At 42.4% G+C, this 21,175-nt stretch overlaps 2 protein-coding genes across 3 annotated transcripts in view; both read right to left on the bottom strand.

Annotated features, from left to right (window-relative positions):
• Positions 1-21,175, bottom strand: part of LOC137425860 (uncharacterized) — a 473,741-nt gene that overhangs the window by 77,704 nt on the left and 374,862 nt on the right. For both annotated transcript variants that reach the window (XM_078775806.1, XM_078775807.1), the window contains one exon: positions 6,717-6,801. In XM_078775806.1, coding sequence (XP_078631932.1) covers positions 6,717-6,801 — 85 coding nt within the window. The remainder of the gene's footprint in view (positions 1-6,716; positions 6,802-21,175) is intronic.
• Positions 1,405-6,360, bottom strand: LOC144891480 (uncharacterized). The gene has a single exon (XM_078775100.1). The coding sequence runs from the start codon at positions 6,358-6,360 to the stop codon at positions 1,405-1,407; it is 4,956 nt and encodes a 1,651-aa protein (XP_078631226.1).

Genomic DNA, 21,175 nt, shown 5'->3' with positions numbered 1-21,175 from the left:
CATTAAGTGAGGACCAAGTGTATATATTCATGAGTTAAAGGGAATTGATGTTTTCAGCAAGTGGCAAGTACAGCCAGGAAGTAGCCGATGGTAAAGGCAGATGCTTGGTGAAGTTGAGCATATTTAATTGAGGAATCAAGAAGCTTACATGCTAATCTATGTTCAGGTTGATAATAAATGAATGAATGAATGATCGTTTTAAGGCCATTTTCCCCACTAGAGCAGGGGTTAGTCTTGCGGACCCCATGACAATCATGGTTCCCTGTTTGAGGCAATGTTTTTATGGCCGGATGCCCTTCCTGGCGCCAACCCTTAGTCGCCTCTTATGATGCGCAGGGATACGGTGTACCTATTCTAAGCCGGGGTACACACCGGGATCATTCATCCCAGCAAGCTGGTACTCAATTTGCCGACCTCGGAAGGATGACAGGCTGAGTCAACCCCCCTGGTGTTAATTCAGCGATCGATCGGGATTCGAACCCAGGATCCTAGGATCCCAAGCCGGCACCCTAACCGCTAAGCCAACACCAGGCTGGTACGATAACCTGGTTAAATATTGAATTCATGAGTTATTATTATAAGTACTCTCATTGCTATGTTTTTGCTGGTAGTGAACAGGAGTCCGACTAAACAGAAGGGGAATTTTGATGTTTACTGTGGATACTGAAGGATTGTGTGGTAAATGTGGTAAATGTTTAATGGCACTGACTACATTGCTCCGTTAAGCAAGTTTCTGGCTCATTATCATTATAAGTGACCTCCGGTGCCATGAAAAATAATCTCTGAGCTTCATATCATAAGCAAACATATTGTGGAAGCACATACTTTTATGAAGTCCTTTTTGGTTCGGGTCTTACAAGTGTAATTTTTATGACATGTTAGGAGTCCTTTAACAGAGAGGCCAAGCAAAGTAATCTGTCTACATAGTGAAAAATAGTTTAATCTTCCTTCATGTCTGCCCGTTTGCTGATACTCCCAATTTTTAAATAACAATCTCACTTCTCACTCAGCTGCTGTTTACCCACTTCCTGTGTTTATCTATCCTTACCCATTGTTCATGTTCTAGATGTTGTAAGCCGAATGAATATTTGTGGCTGGTGAGTTCACCAATAAGTAAACATTTATTGGATGATCCAATTATATGAAGACAATTGTAAATTTATTCACACATCCCAAAAGCATCAACTGTCCCTCCATCACTGTTCTGCCTTTATGACTATCACTGCTAGTGGAAAGACAATTTACTGCAGCCATGCATCAAAAGCTCCCTGATTGGTGCAACCCCATGTCCCTCCTGACCCTTCTTGGATTAAAGTGCCCAGTATATTGGAAGCTATTGCCTGCTTATGCTAAGTTTTGCAAGGACTTGCTGATGCCATTGCCAGCAGAAGGATGGGCATACAGTCAACGAGGCAGTAAGCTCCAATTCGCACCGAGGTCTGTTAGGCCAAAAACTCTTCCCATCTGGGTTTCCACTGGCTCTTCCCACACAGGCCGGGCATCTGCACGATCACTAGCCAGTGCCACCGATGGAGAGCATGCAGTCGCAGGCATGACTCTGTCACCACCCAGAGGTTCTTCTTGAACAGCCAGGCGATCTAAGATGTCAACATCTTGAGGGCTTTGCTCCCCGCTGGTCAAGCTGTCCACCAAGTTCTGTGGTTCAGAGCTGATCTCTTGGAAGTAGTCAGGTGAGTGCTGATACATATGCTGAAAGGTCTGATCTGTTGGTGCTCCAGCTCCTGCTACATGTTGCTGCTGTGAACCTTGTGATGACTTCGACTTTATTGGGATCCGTGAAGCAAACCGAGTTCTTGGGGAATGGCTTTCACTATAGCTCGTTTCTGATTCAGAGTCTGACTCTGTTCGCCGGCCTTGTGCTTGCGGGCTCATTGGAGCATCCATATCTAGATGACCTCGTTGCTCAGGCTTCACAGTCTGTGTGGGCCGACAATGACCCATCTCCGTATTCATTGCACAATCTCCCTGACCATCGGCATGCCTTATAGGGATTCGAGATATAGTTCTTGTGGGAACGTCATGTGATCCTTGATTTGTGAAAGACATGATTACTGCTGCCGTTTCATGTGAAGATGTTTCTCGGGGAATTGCGGTAACCACAGCTGTGTTACGGACTGGAACGTGGGAAGACTGGTCGCTATCAAATGGTGTTGTTGGAATTGTAATCCTCATATTAGTCTCAAGTTCAGCTACACTTTCTCCAGGATCGGCTCGTAAACTTACCTCATGTCTAGAGGTCATAATGGCATCCTGCTGATTTCCGTGACTCTCAATTGCAGGTTCTTGGGTTGAGTATGCATACGGTCGAATTTCAGCAACTTCAGGTGCTTGTGCTTCCCTACGTGACACCTTTCCAGATGCCGATATTCCCATTTTGATTGGAATGCGAGATTTTGCCTCTAACCTGGTTGCAGAGATCATCGAAAAGGCTTCATCGTCACCGTTTCCACTTTCTTTTTCCCATGCATCTGTGGACTCATTGTTTTGAGAACTTACAACATCATTATTTACTTTTCCCCCATCATAAGCAATTTCCTTTTCACTACCATTTAAAGCTGACCCTTCTGGCTCTGCAACCTGAACAAAGTCGCCATCTTCCCCGATCTCACTCTTGCTCATGTCAATAGCACCACCACGAGTCATCTCAAACATCTTTCCCTCACAAAATGGGAAAGGTACTCTCTCTCCTGATGGTGAGGTATCAGTCATAACTGGGATCTGGACAGGAGGACAGTCAATGGTTGTAGAATACCCTCCATTAAGTTGTAATATATCTTGCTGGTCTGGCTGATTGTCATGTTCCATAGTCAAAGAAGCTACTTCTTGTAATGAGCTATGTTTGGAAAATGTGCTGCTGGTCAAATAACTATCTGTTTTGTTCATGACATTCATTAGCTCGGTTTTGTCTGCATTTTGTACAACTTGTGAGGTTCCTTCAACAAAGCTGCCATTCATACCTTGTGATTCTTCTTCTGTACAGGAAGAATAAAATGCTTTCTTTCCTCCTTCTGCCAGACCTAAAACATCACTATTTGGGGAAACAGTGGTGTCTTCATTGCTGGAGACTATATGCTCAATAAAATTTGTTTCTACTGTCTTGAAGGTATTCTGTGGCAGTATTGTGAGATCTTCAGGGCTGGACATGCTATCATTTGCACCAGGTGGGAGTGGAGAAGGGGGTTCAACCCTGATGACTGGTTCATCAAGGAGACCTGATTGCTGGCTTTGCCGGAGTGCTGTCAGTTCTGGCTCACTCTCTGATGAGGAGATAGCTTCTTGGGTTTCACCACTTGCTGCAAGCTTTGTGCTATCCATTGTATGGTTGAGCATTTTCTTTTGTTTATCAGTTATATTAGGTGTTGTGGCAGAACTGGATTCTTCGTGAACCACAAGGTCTTCAACTTCACTTTCCCTTCTTGTTTCTTTATTAGAAGAAATTTTATAATCTGCCTCTTCCTTTTTCTTCTTTATCTTCTCCTCATCCTCTTCTTTTTCCTCCTCTTCTTCTTCTTCTTCTAATTCATCAAATGTTTTAACTTTGGCTGCCATTTTGAATGTAGCTTGTTTTGGTGACATACTGCCATCTTCTTTTGCAATTAGCTGTCCAGAAAATACATCACATTCCTCAATCTCAGAAACCGTTTCATCTTCCTTTTCTTCCAAAATAATACTCGGCTTTGGTGGTGTTTTTAGTTCAACAGCAGACCTTGGTGTTACTTCATAGCTCACTTCCTCTGAACTTGGTGTTTCTGGAGTGGCTGGACTTTTCCCAGAACTTTCCATAAGAGATGTTTGTTCTAGGCTGTCTTCATCAGGGCTAGCTCCAGGAGAAAGCATTGTCTTACGTAATTTCATTGTTATGGTTTCACTAGATTTAGTCATCGCATCAAACCTGTCAGTTAAGCTATGAGGAGGAATAGCCCTTGCCCAAGGCCCTAACATGTTTGCTACATCAGGAGATGCAATTGTTTTTGTTGGACTACCGTCAAGAGAATCTTCCAAGGGAGATTCTTGGGGTGGGCCTGTCTCTAAAGAATCAGGTGATTCTTGAGAATCAAAGTCTTCCTGGACTTCCAGTGAGCCTTTGTGTGTTATAATTGACCCTTCCAAAGAAGAACTGAATACCTCTGAAGATTCCACGCTCTGCAAATCGATCTCCATTTTTTTTACTTCACATCTAGATTCTGAAGGATGGAGATTATTTGTGGCTGTGTCTTGCTCTGGCAGAGAATAAGCAGAGCCCCTAATTAGTTCAAATGATGTCTCAGCCAAGGCATCATCACCTTTGTTTTCTTCTTTTAAAGCCTCTTCTTCCACAAAGGATTCTGAGTTACAAGAGCCTTTCTCTCCATCTCGTATGTCCATTTCCATCAGGTCTTCTGCTTCTGCTGGAGACAATGCCTCCTTTTCCTCGATAAACGAACTTTCCTTCACAGATAGATCTCGATCAGTATCTTGATCTGAACCTGTTGGAGAAGCTTCAGTGTCACTTGCATGTGGCCTGGTGTATGACAGTTCAGACTGTGAATGCTTTTCAGTCTCAGGCTCCTCTGGGCTCTCATCATCTATAATGATACCTTCTTTTTCGTATGAAAAATAAAGTTCTTGCTCAATTTTGACTTCAGCATCCATAGGGGAAGCTGTGAGAGACTCTTCTGATTCCTGTATGTCATCAGGAATTTCATTTAATTCTCCTCTACTTTGCTCCAGTTCCATGCTATCTGCTTGATTATTTCCTGTCTCCTCCATGTGGTTTTCCTCCAAACCAAAGCTTTCTACTTTAGAAGCAAGACTCTCAGAAAGTTCTGGCATTTCACTTTCCATGGCTGTTTTGCTTACAACTATGGCAGGAATTGGAGCTGCCTCGTTATTTATCCCTCCTTCATTTTGCGTTTTACCGTTCAGCAGTGATGTTGACAAGCTCAGATCTTCTGGGCTTGTCTCCAAAGTTTCTGCAGGGCCTTCATGATTAAGACTGTCTTCAGAGCTTATATGTAATGCACCATTTTCCAGGCTCACACTGTTTAATTCAGCAACACCTTCATGTTGAGGACTTTCAGAGATCACTGCAGCTTCTTGGGATGATAAATCTGGAGATGGCAACTCTTCTTCCTCAATGACATCTGGCTGAAAATGGCTTGATAAAACTCCTTCAAAGCAAAACTCTGAAACTGCTGGCTGATCTGCAGCCTTGCGATACTCTTGAAAGCACTCACTCTCTTCCAGTTCTCTACGCAGATCATCCGAAAAATCTGTAGATGTCTTGCGGTCAGGACTTATTGCTAGATCAGACACAGTTTTGTCCCCACTCACAAGCAACTTGGGAGATTTGATCTCTGAAAAAGTCTCAGCACCAACTGCTGGAAAGACTTCACTTTTTTCTAGGCGTTTTACAGTCCCATTCTCAGCCTCAATACATAGTGACATGGATGTTCCCAGATCATGCTTACCCAGTTCCTTTTCTGGAGTATCACATCTCCTTTGCTGTTCATCACCAACAATAGGTTTCTCATTTCCATGTTCTTTAGGATCAATGGGACCTACTGGCCTGAACTCAAAGAGGCCTGATGCAACTTTAGATGGATCTTTTCCCGACTGGAAAGCCTTCATGAGATCCTTCACAGACATGGTTTCTTCCACTCTTTCAGAAGCTGTATCCTTTTGCTTCACAGTGATGGCTGTTGTTGCTTTTTTAACCACCGTGGAAATTGCTACAGATACTTGTTTATGCGGTGCAACCTGTTCAGCTTCAACTTTTCTTTGCAAAGCCTTCACCTTATCTTTGATCGAGCCAATTGGTGTCTGTTCCACCCCTGGGGATAAAGGAATCTCTGGAGATTTGGAAGAAGCTGCAAGTTTTGATGTGGAGACCTGGATCTTATGAGCAGCAACACATGGGAGAGCGGAATTTACAGATAACTCGAGATCATCTTGCAATATTTGTTTGGAATATGTTGATTGCTGTTTGAGAGTGAGCATGGCTGGAGAAGGTGGAGGTGTTCCAAGTAAATCTGCATCATCAAAAGACCCAATAGAAGGGCGATATGTTTGTTGGTTCATTATTTCTTTCTCAGCCAACCTCTTGGCCTCATTAATTTCTTCAGAATTGAGTAAAACCCACTCATCCTCAGGTTGCTGTTGTGGTTCCTGCCCATGTTTTAAAATGGCATTGACCTTCTCCAAATCCTCACGAACTTTCTCCACAAGTTCATATGGACCCTCATCCTGTTCATGCAACAACCCTTTCTCTTCAGGCTTTTGTTCAGAGTCCAAATTATTCTGGATGTTTTCAGGTCCAGGCCCCAAAAGAGCTGTGACTTTCAGGAGGTCATCCTTCATGTCGGCAACATCCAAAAGCAGGGCTTGCCGCCTTGATGCCTCCTTCACTGCAGTATGTTAAGGCATGATTTGAATAGCCAAGGTTTTCAGGGAAGTAGGCATTTAAAGGTGAAATGAAAAAGGCAAATAAAATAAAAAGGGAAGAAAGAGAGAAAAGTTAGAGGTTAGTCAAGTCAGATTAATATGAGTTTGAAGCATTACATATGCAGCACAGATGATTGGTTAAAAAAGAAAAGATTCATAAAAAAATTCAAGAAGTTAGATGGTTAATCATAGCATTTTCAGAGCTTGGTGCAAGGCCATAATTAGACGAGTTTCTACAGTGATGAAACTTCAGGTAATAGAATGTTGCTTACTGAGGCCTACACCAGTGTCATCAGACGTCCCTTGCCTTCTTCGTACAGGAAGTGAAACAAAGACTTTGTCTCCCGTGCCGCCTGCCTACAAGGATCATGGGCAGGTTGCAAAAGGAAGATAAAAAGACATGTAAGATATAAAAAATATATATATTCAATCAATGTTATTACTACTCGTATTATATCACAGACATTATGATTGTATACATTGTAATAATATAAATTTGAATTATTAAAATACTGGTATTATTCTTGTACTTCAGAAGGGTTATTTTATTGTCCAGGAAGTGATCTTATGCCCTACTGTCACAATTAATATCTTAACTTTTATCCAATTAACCAGGGGTGATTAAGAGTGTTAAAAATGGTCCAAACTATAAACTATGCAAACTATCGGAAGATCTCAGAACATGGTGTTTCACTGAAATACATAGATCATCAGCATCAGCATATACTTGAACAGACTGTGGGTAAAATCACAAACCTTGCATAGGTTAATCAATAAAGGCTCAATAGGTAAATCATAAATAACTAGAACATCGCTTAGTAGAGCGCATACCTCCACCAGGCTGAACAGTTTACGTTTTGTATCCCACTGATAGCTAGCATCTAGATTCGGATCTGAACCAAACGCTAACAGACTTGTTCCTGTCACTTACCCAACTCATCCACCCAGATTTGTCAAAACTCAGCCAGAACCTTTTCAAATATCATGCCATATATAGTTTTTGGCACCATCTCTCAATGAAGATTTAACTATAAAAAATTGAAAACTCTCCTATCCAGATCCGCATTCAGATCTTCACCAAAATCGAATCGATTCGTCGCACAGCTAACCTGTCCACAAAGTTTTGGCCAAATCCGTCCACAACGTTTTGAGATATCATGCTATATACAGTATTGGTTTTAGTCCTATCACTCAATGATGAAGAATCACTTTAAAATTCTCAGATCCAGATCCTCACCAAAATCGAAACATTTCATCCTTGTACATATGCTACCTCTACCCAAAATTTCGGCCAAATCCATCCACAACTTTTTGAGATATTCTGTTCACAAACAAACAAGACAAACAGACAAACAGAGAGGGGTGAAAACATAACCTCCATCCACCTTCGGTGGCAGAGGTAACAGTAGATTGTGGAAAACCCTGTTGAATCCATATTCCGATTTTGACAAGTGGGTAAAGCTCATTACTTGCCTTAAATAACGAAAATATGCTAAATTTAAGAAAGTCAATGTGACAAACGTCTTCAGCAACTGAAAGTAAATACAAATCATGTTCAATATGGGCAATGTGACAACATTTCACACACATCTGCACGATGAAAACAGATATGCTTTGGGATGCTAAACAATCGAAGCTTCCACTAATGAGTACCTTATCAACAGACTCTACCAATAATTTAGTAAATACAGGGTGAGGTTTTGCACTATTCTAATCCAAAATTGAGATTCAAGATACATTGAAAACAATCTCTAATTATGATAAAGTTCCACTAAGCAACATTGCGTAAAGCAACCCAAACAAAGCCAATGGTTTTAGTAATTTGTGTAACGTAACGCTTTAATACTGTGCATTCTGACTGACGTACCATGCGTTGTGACGGCCTTAATTAAACCTTACTATTATTCGACATGTGATTAGATTTTTCGGGATCCCATTGTGAATAACACTCGCCCCCAAACTAAGCCGATGGAAATATGGCGCAACAGCCCGGGCAGTGTATAATCAGCAGAGGCCAACAGGCCTAATGTATTAAGCCCACCAGAAAAACCAAGATGGCCGCCATATCATTTCATTTGTCTAGGTGCTATGGTGGGTGGAGTCAAGCGACAGATGTGGATGTGGTCCGGCAGCTGTCCGACCAATGGGAGCACATTTCAAAAATCGACTCCCAACGAGAACCCCAAAAAACAACAACAGCAACAGCCACAGCAGCAGAAATGCAAAGCTCTTGTAGACATGTGACATGTCAAAGGTAAAATTATTTCTGATGTGATCTGACAATGACATGTATGGTAAAAGCTAGTGACACCTTGTATTTTTGTATGGTGCATGTGTGGTGTAATTTGTTAAAAGAGTGACTGTTGAGGGGGATACTTTTGGTCTGTCAATGGTGAGCCAGGTTTGTAGGGTGCAGAGGAAGGATTCAAGTTGTGCTGTGGCTCTGGTGATGTCGCTATGGGTGGAGGTAATGGTTATGTCATCTGAATATGAGGTTATGTGCATGTTCTCGGGTGGTTGTGGAATGTTGTGTATGACATGACTAAAGAGTGTGGTGGAAAGGACTGAGCCTTGAGGGACTGTGTTAAGAAAGTATCGTGTGCATGATGAATTGCCGTCCAAGATTACGTATGACTGTCTGCATGATAGGGAATAGGAAGACAAGCAGCAAGACAGCATTTGGAGTTGTTGTGCATGTTTGTGTTGAGTATTTTGTTAGTGAGTAACAAAGTTTTGGAATGGCGTCAAATATTTTGCTGATGTCTGTGGAAGTGAGAATAGTGTGTTTTGGTGGCTTTCTACTGTTGAAGCCATCTGGCCTAGCCCCCCCAGCCCAGTCTGTGCTCTGCCCCCCAAATACTCCTACAGGTCGCACAAGATCTGCCAGCAACCATCGTATGGTTAAACTGCCGAAATCAAGACTCTACTCACCTTCACTCTTTCATTCCTCTTTTCTCCCGCCTCTGGAACAAACTCCATCACTCTCTTCAATCCCACTCCTCCCTCCAGGTCTTTAAAACAGCTGTTCACCATCATCTCTTATCTTCCCCCTTCCAAAACCTTGATCTTTTATACCCCCGTTAATTCACCCCAGATCCACTTTTCTGAAATACTGACTTCTTTCCTGGAAGTCCCAGCTGTGTCCATGCTTCTTTTTTTTTTTTATACCTCTCCCACCCCCCCCCCCCCTTCCCACCCCTCCTCCCCCCAACCCCTCCCCCTCCCACAGATCTCCCGATGGCCCTGCTCTCAAATGTTGTACTTGTGTGCTTCCCTCTCTCTCTCCCCATCTTGTCTCCCGCTCCCTTTATTTCGTCTTATGTGTCCGTTATATTTTTTTTTGGCATTAATGGTAGCTCTTACACGAGCCTCGATCTTGTATACAAAAAAAAACAACTGTTTTTGTGAGGTTTCTGAGGAGAGTGGTAGTGTAGTGATTTGGACTGAATCCATGAGTGGCATGTGAGGGTCTGAGTGTAAGTATAACATTGGAGGTCCGTTCTGTAACATTGGAGTTAAGTATAAGGCTGTACCTCTCAATGCAGCATGCTGGTACCAATTATATTCTGGAGAAACATCAATAGCCTCATCCTTATCACTGGAAAATAAATTATCCCATTTTGCAAATGACTCTACTTTGTGTAGATCAATCGCTCCTCACTCCTTTGCCAGGCAAGCTAAGGCAGCATCTTTTTCGATCAGTATCAGTAAAATAACCAACTGTTCATTTACCTGGAACACGTATAATTTTAAGGCAAGACAGACCTAAATGGTCATTTTGTCACTCCATAAAGACCAGATGGCAAATTCCGAAATTGATTTCTGTGGTCAGCTGTGAGAAGTAGGGTCTCTGGAGTTCCAAGGCCTCACTATCAGCTATAACCAGTTGTGGGGAGATCACATCTCCAAGCTGGCCTCCAAAGCCAGTCATTGCCAAGGAATTGGTGAAGTCTTTACACATAGTGAAGTCTTTTCTTTGCCATCCACAGCTTTAATGGTGTGCAAAGCCTTCATCCAAAGCGTCATGGAATAGCATGCAATCTAAGGTCCTCCATATCAATGGCATCTCACAACAGAGGGGTACGTCTCAGGGTAAGCTCATTGCTCACCTCGGAGGCAGTTTTTTTTACCAACGCTATTTCGGTCCTGCTCTTATTGCTCTCTCATCTCTCATCTCTCATCTCTCTGCCCAACGCCCACACCTCCAGTTCACATGCATTTGAAAGCCTTTTCTAGTAATATACCCACCTTCCCCATGCCTCAGCTTACTCCTCCCTTCAATTAATATATTAGTCCAGGAGCCCAGAAGGTTTATACAAGTGAAAAGCGCCGGAACGTTTGACCTCATGGGCTGATGGGGTCATCCACCGACATCACAAAAATGCATTGCTGCCGGGTCTGACCCGTGGCTTTCCCCCCGAAATCACTCAATTAGTGACGCCATTACCGAAAAACCTATTTTGCTCAATATCTGGAGAACTATGCATGATAATATCACGAATAAGGTGTCTATACCTATGTTTACATGGTCAATCATTACACTGACACCCGCATTATTGCTAGAAAATGTATAGTTTACCGTGTAAATGTTTAGTTCACCCACTCAGTTAGCAATGCCATTGCAGAAAAACCCATTTTCATTAATATCTGAAAAACAATGCATGATAATATCACAAATAAGGTGTCTATACCCATGTTTTTATGGTGAAATATTACAATGCCAACTCTAGTGCTTGAAAATGTGGAGTTCACCCTGAAAGTTGCCTACTGGAGTCGTACCATCTCTGTCTTTTGTTACAATGTGGCAAATAATGCATTGGTCTCTGTCCCTTTTTGTTATTTACAGATCATGGCAAATGACGCCCCCGTTTGTATAATTTGCAAAGAAAGAGGAGAAAAGAAACGTGCCCTGAAGTGTTTCAATTCCAGCAACTGGGAAACAGCCAAAAATGCTGCTAGACGGTGAAAGGCACTTCAAAGTGACAAGTTTTCGAACATCTCGGAAGAGATCAGAAGAGCTGAGGGCCCAGAAGGCAAATATTACCACTCAGTTTGCCTCAGTCGATTCTGTGATGTAAAGAGAGGAGCACCTCCAAGCACAGAACCATCTGAACCACCTCAGAAGACCACTCGTTCAAGTTGCGATCATCCTTCTACCAGCATGAGGCGTCCTTGGACAGGAATGTATTTTTTGTCACAGAAGAGGAAGAGGAAGTTGCAGAAAAATGAACCCCTCAGCCAATGTTTGACCACAGACGGGGGCAAGGCAATCCTTCTTGCTGCTAAGAAAAAGTGCGATACTAGGATCATTGGACGAGGGAAAGATCTTATTGCAAAGGAAGCCAAATACCATAACAGTTGTCGTCGTGACTACGTAAGACTGCATGTGACGGATGAAGAGCAAACGTCGAATCGGAAGATGCACGTTGAAGCCTTCAAAAACTTGTCGATGTTCCTCGAAAATGAAGTCATCAAAAACAAAACTCCCATGTTGGCGTCAGTAATTTTCAATTTGTACAAAGAAGAGTTTCTTGCTCTTGGAGGAACACAGGATGACATCGATAGGTACACTACACAAAGTCTGATATCGAAGATAAAGGAACGTTTCCCGGAAATCCTCGTTGACAAACGAGCAAACAAATCTGGAAACCTTGTATTCCACTCATCACTGACGTCTGCTGAGGCATTTGCTATGCTGACTGATTCCAATGAAAAGATTGAAGAAATCAGGTGTGCTGCCATGGCATTGAGGACAGAAATTCTTGCAATCCCCCAATCAAAGACCCCATCACCCACTTCAGTTCACATCCTGAAGGAAAATTCCCCAAGTATCCCCGATCTGACTCTCCTGTTCTTCCGTACTCTCATCGGTGGGTTGCAATCAGAAATTGGTGTAAATAACTCCAATTGGGATGTGATCGAGAGAAAAGCATTAGCTGGTGCATCGGATGCTGTGTTCAACTGTACCAGAGGAAGAGTTAGGCCTTGGAAGCATCAAGCCCTTGGGCTCGGGTTGGGAACACTGACAGGATCGAAAACAGTGTTTGAACCAGACTGGTATCCAGGAAGTTCAGTTCCAGAGTCCCTCACAGGCCCACATGAGGATGACGGGGATGGCGTGGAAGATAATTCAGTAGATGAGGAAGAGTCAGATAATGCTTGGAGTGAGGACAGTGATGAGAGTGACGAAAGTGATAGAGAAGACTTGTAATGCCAAGAGGACATCAAGTTAATTATGTGAACTGCACATTTGTAAGTTTTCCATATATCGTTGTTCAGTAATGGCGTCGCTTAATGAGTGGGTGAACTAAACATTTACACGGTAAACTATACATTTTCTAGCAATAATGCGGGTGTTAGTGTAATGATTGACAATGTAAACATAGGTATAGACACCTTATTCGTGATATTATCATGCATAGTTCTCCAGATATTGAGCAAAATAGGTTTTTCGGTAATGGCGTCACTAATTGAGTGATTTCGGGGGGAAAGCCACGGGTCAGACCAGCAGCAATGCATTTTTGTGATGTCGGTGGATGACCCCATCAGCCCATGAGGTCAAACGTTCCGGCGCTTTTCACTTGAATAAACCTTCTGGGCTCCTGGACTATATGTACTCTTCTCTTGCCCTTGAAACTGTCTTCTTTGTTCTGTGTTGTCTTATGCTCATCCCTCCAAGCTTTGAAGTCTGCTGCGGAGTGTTACCTCATGGTCTCTCCCAATTATACATATGAACTTTATTACACCTACTGAGACTTTCTGCCCCTTTTACCTGTCACTCCAAGCCTCTTGCTATAATTCATCCATATATTGTGCTCCTTTTCCCCCACCCCTCTTTCCCTAATTTCTGTCTGTTTTCTTTACCCCATGCTCCACTCTTTAATAAACCTCAATACCTCTATTAACGAGAGAAGTGAGACTGTGTCGCCAATATGCCACCGCATAGTCCCACAACGGGTAGATGCCCTCGTTCACTGTCCTAAAAATAAACAAGTTTGATTTAAATCCCTTCAGCTGTTTCCAAGTATCACATTTTCACCAGCCACGACAGGTTTCACATCGATTGGTGAAGTGGTTTCAGAGAAGGGATTTTTTTAAATATCGGCTTTCAAGCTAATATGGCTGCCACATCATGTAACACATGACCTTAAAAAATGTACACTCTGCATATGTATGGGTAGGGGATCACGTTTGTGAAGTTTTGTGTTGATCGGATAAGGTTCGTTTTTCTATCCAAGGTGGCTGCCAAATAACATGACCTACAATGTCATCATTTTCAAACTATATGCAACAATGGTGTTAGACGATATTTGTAAACATTCGCATCAATGGGTTAAGCGGTTTCAGAGATATAATTATTTAATATTTTCCTTCAATCCAATATGGTTGGCACACCATGTGAGCAATGATATTTTCGTGATCATCCTTTAATCGACATGCCTAGTCAATGGCACACGTAAAGTTTCGAGTCAATCAATATGGTGGTTTGGGAGAAGATGGTTTTTTAAAGGTTTTAGGTTAAATCCAATATGGCTGCCAAACCATGTAACCTATGATGTCATCTATATATAAAACACAGTTTGTGTGTGTGTGTGTGTGTGTGTGTGTGTGTGTAATGTTACCGATAGACTCCTAAACGGAGAGGCTTACGTGCTTGATATTTGGCATAGACATGGCCATTGAGCCTGGGACGAACATGGCCTACCTCAAAATATTTGACGATCCATATTTTTTATTCATATTTACCTCAGCGCATTTCAGCGCACGGAATCAATGGAATCAGAGCAGGTGGGCGCTGATTCGCTCAGAGCGATCACGTGATGACGCTATGACGCTATGGAAAAAAAAATCGCTATGACGCTATGAAAGCGATGACGCTATGAAACGCTATGAAAGCTATGACGCTATGACGCTATGAAAAAAAAAATCGCTATGACGCTATGAACGCGATGACGCTATGAACGATATGACGCTATGAAACGCTATGAAGCTATGAACGATATGACGCTATGAAAAAAAAAATCGCTATGACGCTAGGAAACGCTATGAACGCGATGACGCTATGAACGCTATGAACGCTATGAAACGCTATGAAGCTATGAACGATATGACGCTATGAGGCTATGAAAAAAAAAATCGCTATGACGCTATGAACGCGATGACGCTATGAACGATATGACGCTATGAAACGCTATGAAGCTATGAACGCTATGAACGATATGACGCTATGAAAAAAAAAATCGCTATGACGCTTTGAAACGCTATGACCGCTATGAACGCGATGACGCTATGAACGCTATGAACGCTATGACGCTATGATAAAAAAAATCGCTATGACGCTTTGAAACGCTATGACCGCTGTGACGCTATGAACGATATGAACGCTATGACGCTATGAACGCTATGACGCTATGAGGCTATGAAAAAAAAAATCGCTATGACGCTATGAACGCGATGACGCTATGAACGCTATGAACGCTATGAACGCGATGACGCTATGAACGCTATGAACGATATGACGCTATGATAAAAAAAATCGCTATGACGCTTTGAAACGCTATGACCGCTGTGACGCTATGAACGATATGAACGCTATGACGCTATGAACGCTATGACGCTATGAGGCTATGAAAAAAAAAATCGCTATGACGCTTTGAAACGCTATGACCGCTGTGACGCTATGACGCTATGAACGCTATGACGCTATGAACGCTATGACGCTATGAGGCTATGAAAAAAAAAAATCGCTATGACGCTTTGAAACGCTATGAACGCTGTGACGCTATGAAAAAAAAAATCGCTCGCTTTACCAAGGGGCTCGCTCTCCCCCCGTTCCCCTCCCCTCCCCTTCCCCCTCCCCTCCCCTCCCCCGCCCGGCAATGCCGGGTACTTCTTCTAGTTAATTTAATATTTCAATGCAAATGGGTCATAGATCATGTGCATGCAATTTCAGATTTCTAGGATAAGGAATTTGATTAAAACATTTTTGGCTGGTACAACACTTCACCTATGACGACATCATTATCATGCTTTTGTTCCCCATTGGGAGGACTTTACAATGTGCCAATTTTAAAAAATTTCCATTCAGCGGTTTCCGAGAAATAATTTTTTACTTCTTTGCGTTTATTCCAAGATGGCTACCATACCATGTGACATATGACGTCACACTTAAGATAAAAAACATTCTGCATGGGTGTCACGCCTACCCTGAAAGTTTAGTCTCAATCGGACATGTGGTTGCTGAGAAAAACGAGGTTTAGCCTGGACGGACAGACGGACGTACTGAAGGCCGGACGGACAACCCGAAAACATAACGTCTCCGGCCACCTTTGGGGGCGGAGGCATAAAAATATAAATTATTCTGGTGAATGTTAACTCTAGCACGAACTAATAAGGTAGGAAAAATGCAGCACTAACTCCAATGTTAACTCCTTCATTAAAGCAACACCTCACTCGAAGCATATTTAACTTATATAGAGCTTAATAGTATACAACAGTACAACATGCTCTTTCACCATCTTGGCCCACCCAGTGTCAGCACAACAGGCTGAGCAACCAAGCTTTAATTGTCATTGAAACAAAGCAAGCAACTACAAAATGTCATATAGAACCACCTTCCTAAAAACATTTTTGCCCATATGAGAAAACACTAGCACCCTATAGCATTTGTATAAGCTGCTCAAAAGTCAAAACCTCCAGCATATCTGCCCAGCCCAAGCTGCACCATATTTCTTTGAAAATATACCATGTAGCTACAGTCTACAAGTAGAGTTCACAGAAACCTTACCCCATGCAGTCTTGAGAAAAAGTACATGAGAAGGGTCTTTTAAACTTTTACTTTGTGTTTCCGAGCACGGTATATGTTTCCTATGAGTCACAATTTTGTCTGAATGTCGATATTTCCCAACGTTGAGCGCACGAGCGGCAATTTTGATTGGTCGAGATAGCGCAAAGTGGTGTAATACTTTGTCCAAATAATGCAAAACTGGAGGGTTTTTTTAAATGACAAGAAGGCGATTTGTGTTCTGCAGTGTTCAAGTATATAAATCTATTGAAATAAAATAAAGGTTTTAAAGGTTGTAAAAAAAAAAAATTCCAAAGTCTACTACCGCTGATTAGTGGGGCGGCTTAGCCCAAATATTCAAAAGAATTGTGCATTTTGTGATACAAGCACCAAATTTGGCACAAATGTACATTAATATGTTGCGAACATTTTCAGATATTGGGCCACTTGAAATTCCGTAATTTTTTTTTTCAAATTTTTTCAAATTTCGTAATTTCAAATTTTTCGGGTGACACCGTCACAATTTCGGTCTTCGAGGCCGGCCGATAGGCAAAGTGTGACCGGAAGGGACGAGGTTCTCCTGACCACGTGGCCCTCGATCTGGGAAGCGAGAGGCGTTCCATTAGTGGACGCGCCCCTCACGCCCGACTTTTGGGCGGCCCCGGCAGGCCGTTTGTTTTGACGTTCCGTGACAGGCCCCGCACCCCCACCTCCGGGCCGACCGGAAGCTTGTGCTGAGTACATCATACCTGAACAACTCAGTGAGGCAGAACACAGCAGTGCACACCAGGGTGACCCCTTCAGTGCATAAACCAATTAACCTGTCCACTGCAGGGCATATAGAAATGAAGTTATTTTCTGCATATAATAATAATATAAGTTCAGTTCTATATAACAATTTCTGTTATCACCACTACCACTACAACTACCACTACTACAAGCTTTGTCTGGAATTTTGTGGACTAACAGACAAACAGACATACAGACAAGCTGGGATCAAAACATTACCTCCTTCCACCATTGAGTGTAGAGGTAAACATCATGGAAATTATATCATGCCCTAGATTTAATTCATGCTTACCCGTGTATTTGCTTCACTGGTTCACAAGGTCTTTTGCATACATGTAATTCAGACTCTCGTCTTCATTGCTGACCACACAATGTTCGCAACATATTAATGTACATTTGTGCCAAATTTGGTGCTTGTATCACAAAATGCGCAATTCTTTTGAATATTTGGGCTAAGCCGCCCCACTATATCGGCCGGCCTCGAAGACCGAAATTGTGACGGTGTCACCCGAAAAATTTGAAATTACGAAATTTGAAAAAATTTGAAAAAAAAAATTACGGAATTTCAAGTGGCCCAATATCTGAAAATGTTCGCAACATATTAATGTACATTTGTGCCAAATTTGGTGCTTGTATCACAAAATGCACAACAGGTTTGCTATGCTGCTACACTAGATGCACCATCGTTTAAACGACCTTATTTAACGTTAAATTAGCTGTTCGTGGCTGTTGTTTTTGTCCTTTGCAACCTGTTTGGAATGTTCTTGTTATTGTTTGGAATAATTTTCAATTTTGTGTTAATGCCAGGCAGGTAGATAAAATTTTAAAAATTACCTTATTCCTTCTTCTCTGCACATGTGTGCTCGGACCGAGATTCCATCCAGTTTTTTCAATTTCAGAGCCAAAGTACTGCTAAGCTTCACGTTCGTGTTCCGATTCCTGTTCCATTTCATGTTCCACAGTGTTGAAAATATAACATCTAATTGAAATTAAATTGTTCCTTGATCATAGACTTATGCGCAAAGGATGTGAAAAGCTGATACTGACATACCCAAGAAGACTCGAAGCTGTAATTGCTGCCAAAGGCGCTTCTGTAAAATATTGGCTCAGGGGCCTCAATACTTATGTAAATTAGATATTTCTGCATTTTTGTAACAAAAAGATTTCTAAAAATATGTTTTCACTTTGCCATTATGGGGTATTTTGTGTAGATCGGTGACAAAAAAAATTAAATTTAATCCATTTTAAATTCAGGGGTATAAATTCAGGGGTCTAAATTATGGGGCATAAATTCAGATGAGCCTGGTGTTGGCTTAGCAGTTAGGGTGCCGGCTTGTGATCCTAGGGTAACTGGGTTCAAAATCCCGGTCGATCGCTAAATTAACGCCAGGGGGGTTGACTCAGCCTGTCATCCTTCCAAGGTCGGCAAATTGAGTACCAACAACACAACAACAACATGCATTTTAAGGCCATTTTCCCTGCAAGAGCGGGGGTTAGCCTTGCGGACCCCATGACAATCTTCTCCATTTTGCCCTATTTTCTGCATCTCTCCTTGTTAACCCCCTTGCCCGCATTTCTTCTTCCACCATCTTTGGCCAAGTCTTTCTCGGTCTTCCCCGTCCTCTACTTCCTTATACATTCATTTCCATCACTCTTCTCAACCAGTCACTTTCATCCTTCCTCAACACATGCCGAAACCATCTCAACCTGTTCCTCTTCACAGCATCAATCACAGACTCTATTCCCATCATTTTTCGCAATTCATCATTTATCTTCCTCTCTCTCAACGATACTCCGCACATCCATCGAACCGTTCGCATTTCCACCCTTTCCAACCTTCGTTGCTGCTCTACGTTCATTACCCATGTCTCGCTCCCATAAATCATAACACTTCTCACACATGCAGCATACACCTTTCCCTTCAGCTTCAACGACACTCCCCTCCTCATCAGCACGCCCTCAGTTCTCAAAACTTCTTCCATGCACATCTCACTCTAGCAACCGTTGCCGAATCTGATCCACCTTCTCCATTCAGCATGTCTCCGAGGTAGCAAAATGTTTTCACACCTTCTAGCTTCACGCCGTCTCCAAGATCCAAGTCAACATTTCCTCCATCTGCAGCTCCCTCTGTGCACACCTTACATTTGAATGTAGCTGCCACACTGGTTAATGACCCTCTCAGACCACTTCATTTTTGATGAACCCACTCAGCGCACATTGTACATCGAATGGAGTTCACTCCGACACCCTTCCTACACACAGCACAGGGCCACTTCCCAGTTCTTTCCACCTCACCACATGCTTTACCACTTGCCATCACCTTCCTCTTTCCGATATTCACCTTCAGACCTTTTGTCTCCATACATTCCTTCCACTTGTTCATCTTCTCCTTCAGTCCATCCATACTTTCTGCAATCAACACCAGATCATCTGCATACAACAATTCCCACGGTAAACCCTCCTTTACGTTCTGAGCCAGCACCTCCATCACAGCTACAAATAGGAGTGGACTTAGTACCGACTCCTGATGCACTCCCACCTTCACCTCAAACTCACTACTGTTCCAGTCCAGTTCCAGTACCAGTTCCAGTACCAGTACCAGTTCACTGGAAATTCCCTGTGTGTCGCAAGAGGCGACTAACAGGATTGGCGGCAGGAAGGGCATCCGGCCATAAAACATTGCTTCAAAAAGGGGACCACGGTACCCCAAAAAAGGCCAACCACCACTGTGTGGGGAAAAATGGCATCTAAAGGTGGTTAATCCCCCCCCCCCCCCCCCCCATTTTAAATTCAGGTGGTTTTAAACAAAAAAATTAAACTCAATTCCATTCAATTCAAAACATTTTAAATTTCAGATTAAGTCAAGTGAAATTTAACAAAAAGCATTTAACATTTGAACAAAAAGTGAAAAAGTCAAGGGGTGTGAATACTTTATGAAAGCACTGCATATATGTATATACATATCAAATGACACCATCTTGACTTCTCTAACCTTCAATGAGCAAAACAAATAACTGCTCTGTGTTTCTATCAGCAACACGAATAACCGTGCATCCAATATGCCCTTTCCCAAGAGTAAAGAAAAAACAACTCTCCATTCTCCATCCATCAAAGCAAAAAATGGGGTGCAGCATAAAGTTATTGGTTGTCACCATCGACTCACACTTTACTTATGCACATTGTAAAAACAGGAGCTTCATTCAGAATTCAAGTCGTCGAAAAGATGAGAGGGAATGGCAGGAGAAAAAATGGAATGGAAGATAAAGCAATCCCACAAATATACGGAGAACCTTATTTATGGATTAAAAAACAACCAAGCTGTTTGTGTTACATACTCGATGGCATCATGGTTATTGTTATCTATCTATAATTCCAGTAATCTCTGTACGTCTGTACGTTTGTACGTCTGTTTGTTTGTCTGTGACCGCTGTTTCTCGACAACTACCGGTCCGATATACTTTTAACTTGCCAGGTATATATATTGCTGGGGACCCGAGGATGTGCCTTTTCAAGGTTTCATATTAATCGGACAATTACTTACCGAGCTATGTCCAAAAAACGATTCAACCAATCAGAGAGCAGCGAACGATCGCGTGTGCCGAACGTGGAGGACACACTCTGCCTCGGATGGCACATTTGAGAGCGTATTCATTTATTTCACGTTTGCAAACTATGTTGGCGTTAAACTATGTTTTAAAACTAATAAAACCGAATTTGCGATTCATTCGCTTTCCTGCGCGTTTGTGCACGCGATGGCGATTTCTTTACCAAACTCCGGAAGCCGTTCGCTTTGGACCAAACCATTGCATGTAAATAGAGGGGGGGGATTGTCACCGTACTCGCAAGCCGTTCGCTTTGGACCAAACCATTTCATGTAAATAGAGGGGGGGGGATATAATTTTAGATATAGATATAGTACGGGCAATGCCCTAGTCTATCTATAATTCCAGTAATCTCTGTTTGTTTGTACGTTTGTACGTTTGTACGTTTGTACGTTTGTTTGTTTGTCTGTGACCGCTGTTTCTCGACAACTACCGGTCCGATATACTTGAAACTTGCCAGGTATATTGCTGGGGACCCGAGGATGTGCCTTTTCAAGGTTTGAAATTAATCGGACAAGTACTTACCGAGCTATGGCGATTTAGCCGTTCGCCGTTC

This window comes from Myxine glutinosa, chromosome 4 (genome assembly GCF_964187855.1).
Source record: "Myxine glutinosa chromosome 4, kmMyxGlut1.1, whole genome shotgun sequence".
NCBI lineage: Eukaryota > Metazoa > Chordata > Myxini > Myxiniformes > Myxinidae > Myxine > Myxine glutinosa.
Note: the sequence above shows the minus strand (reverse complement) of the source record. Positions and strands in the feature narration are given on the sequence as shown.

Bases quoted from the DNA above. Each gene is read 5' to 3' on its own strand.
- LOC144891480 (XM_078775100.1), bottom strand. From the start codon at position 6,360: ATGAAGGATGACCTCCTGAAAGTCACAGCTCTTTTGGGGCCTGGACCT.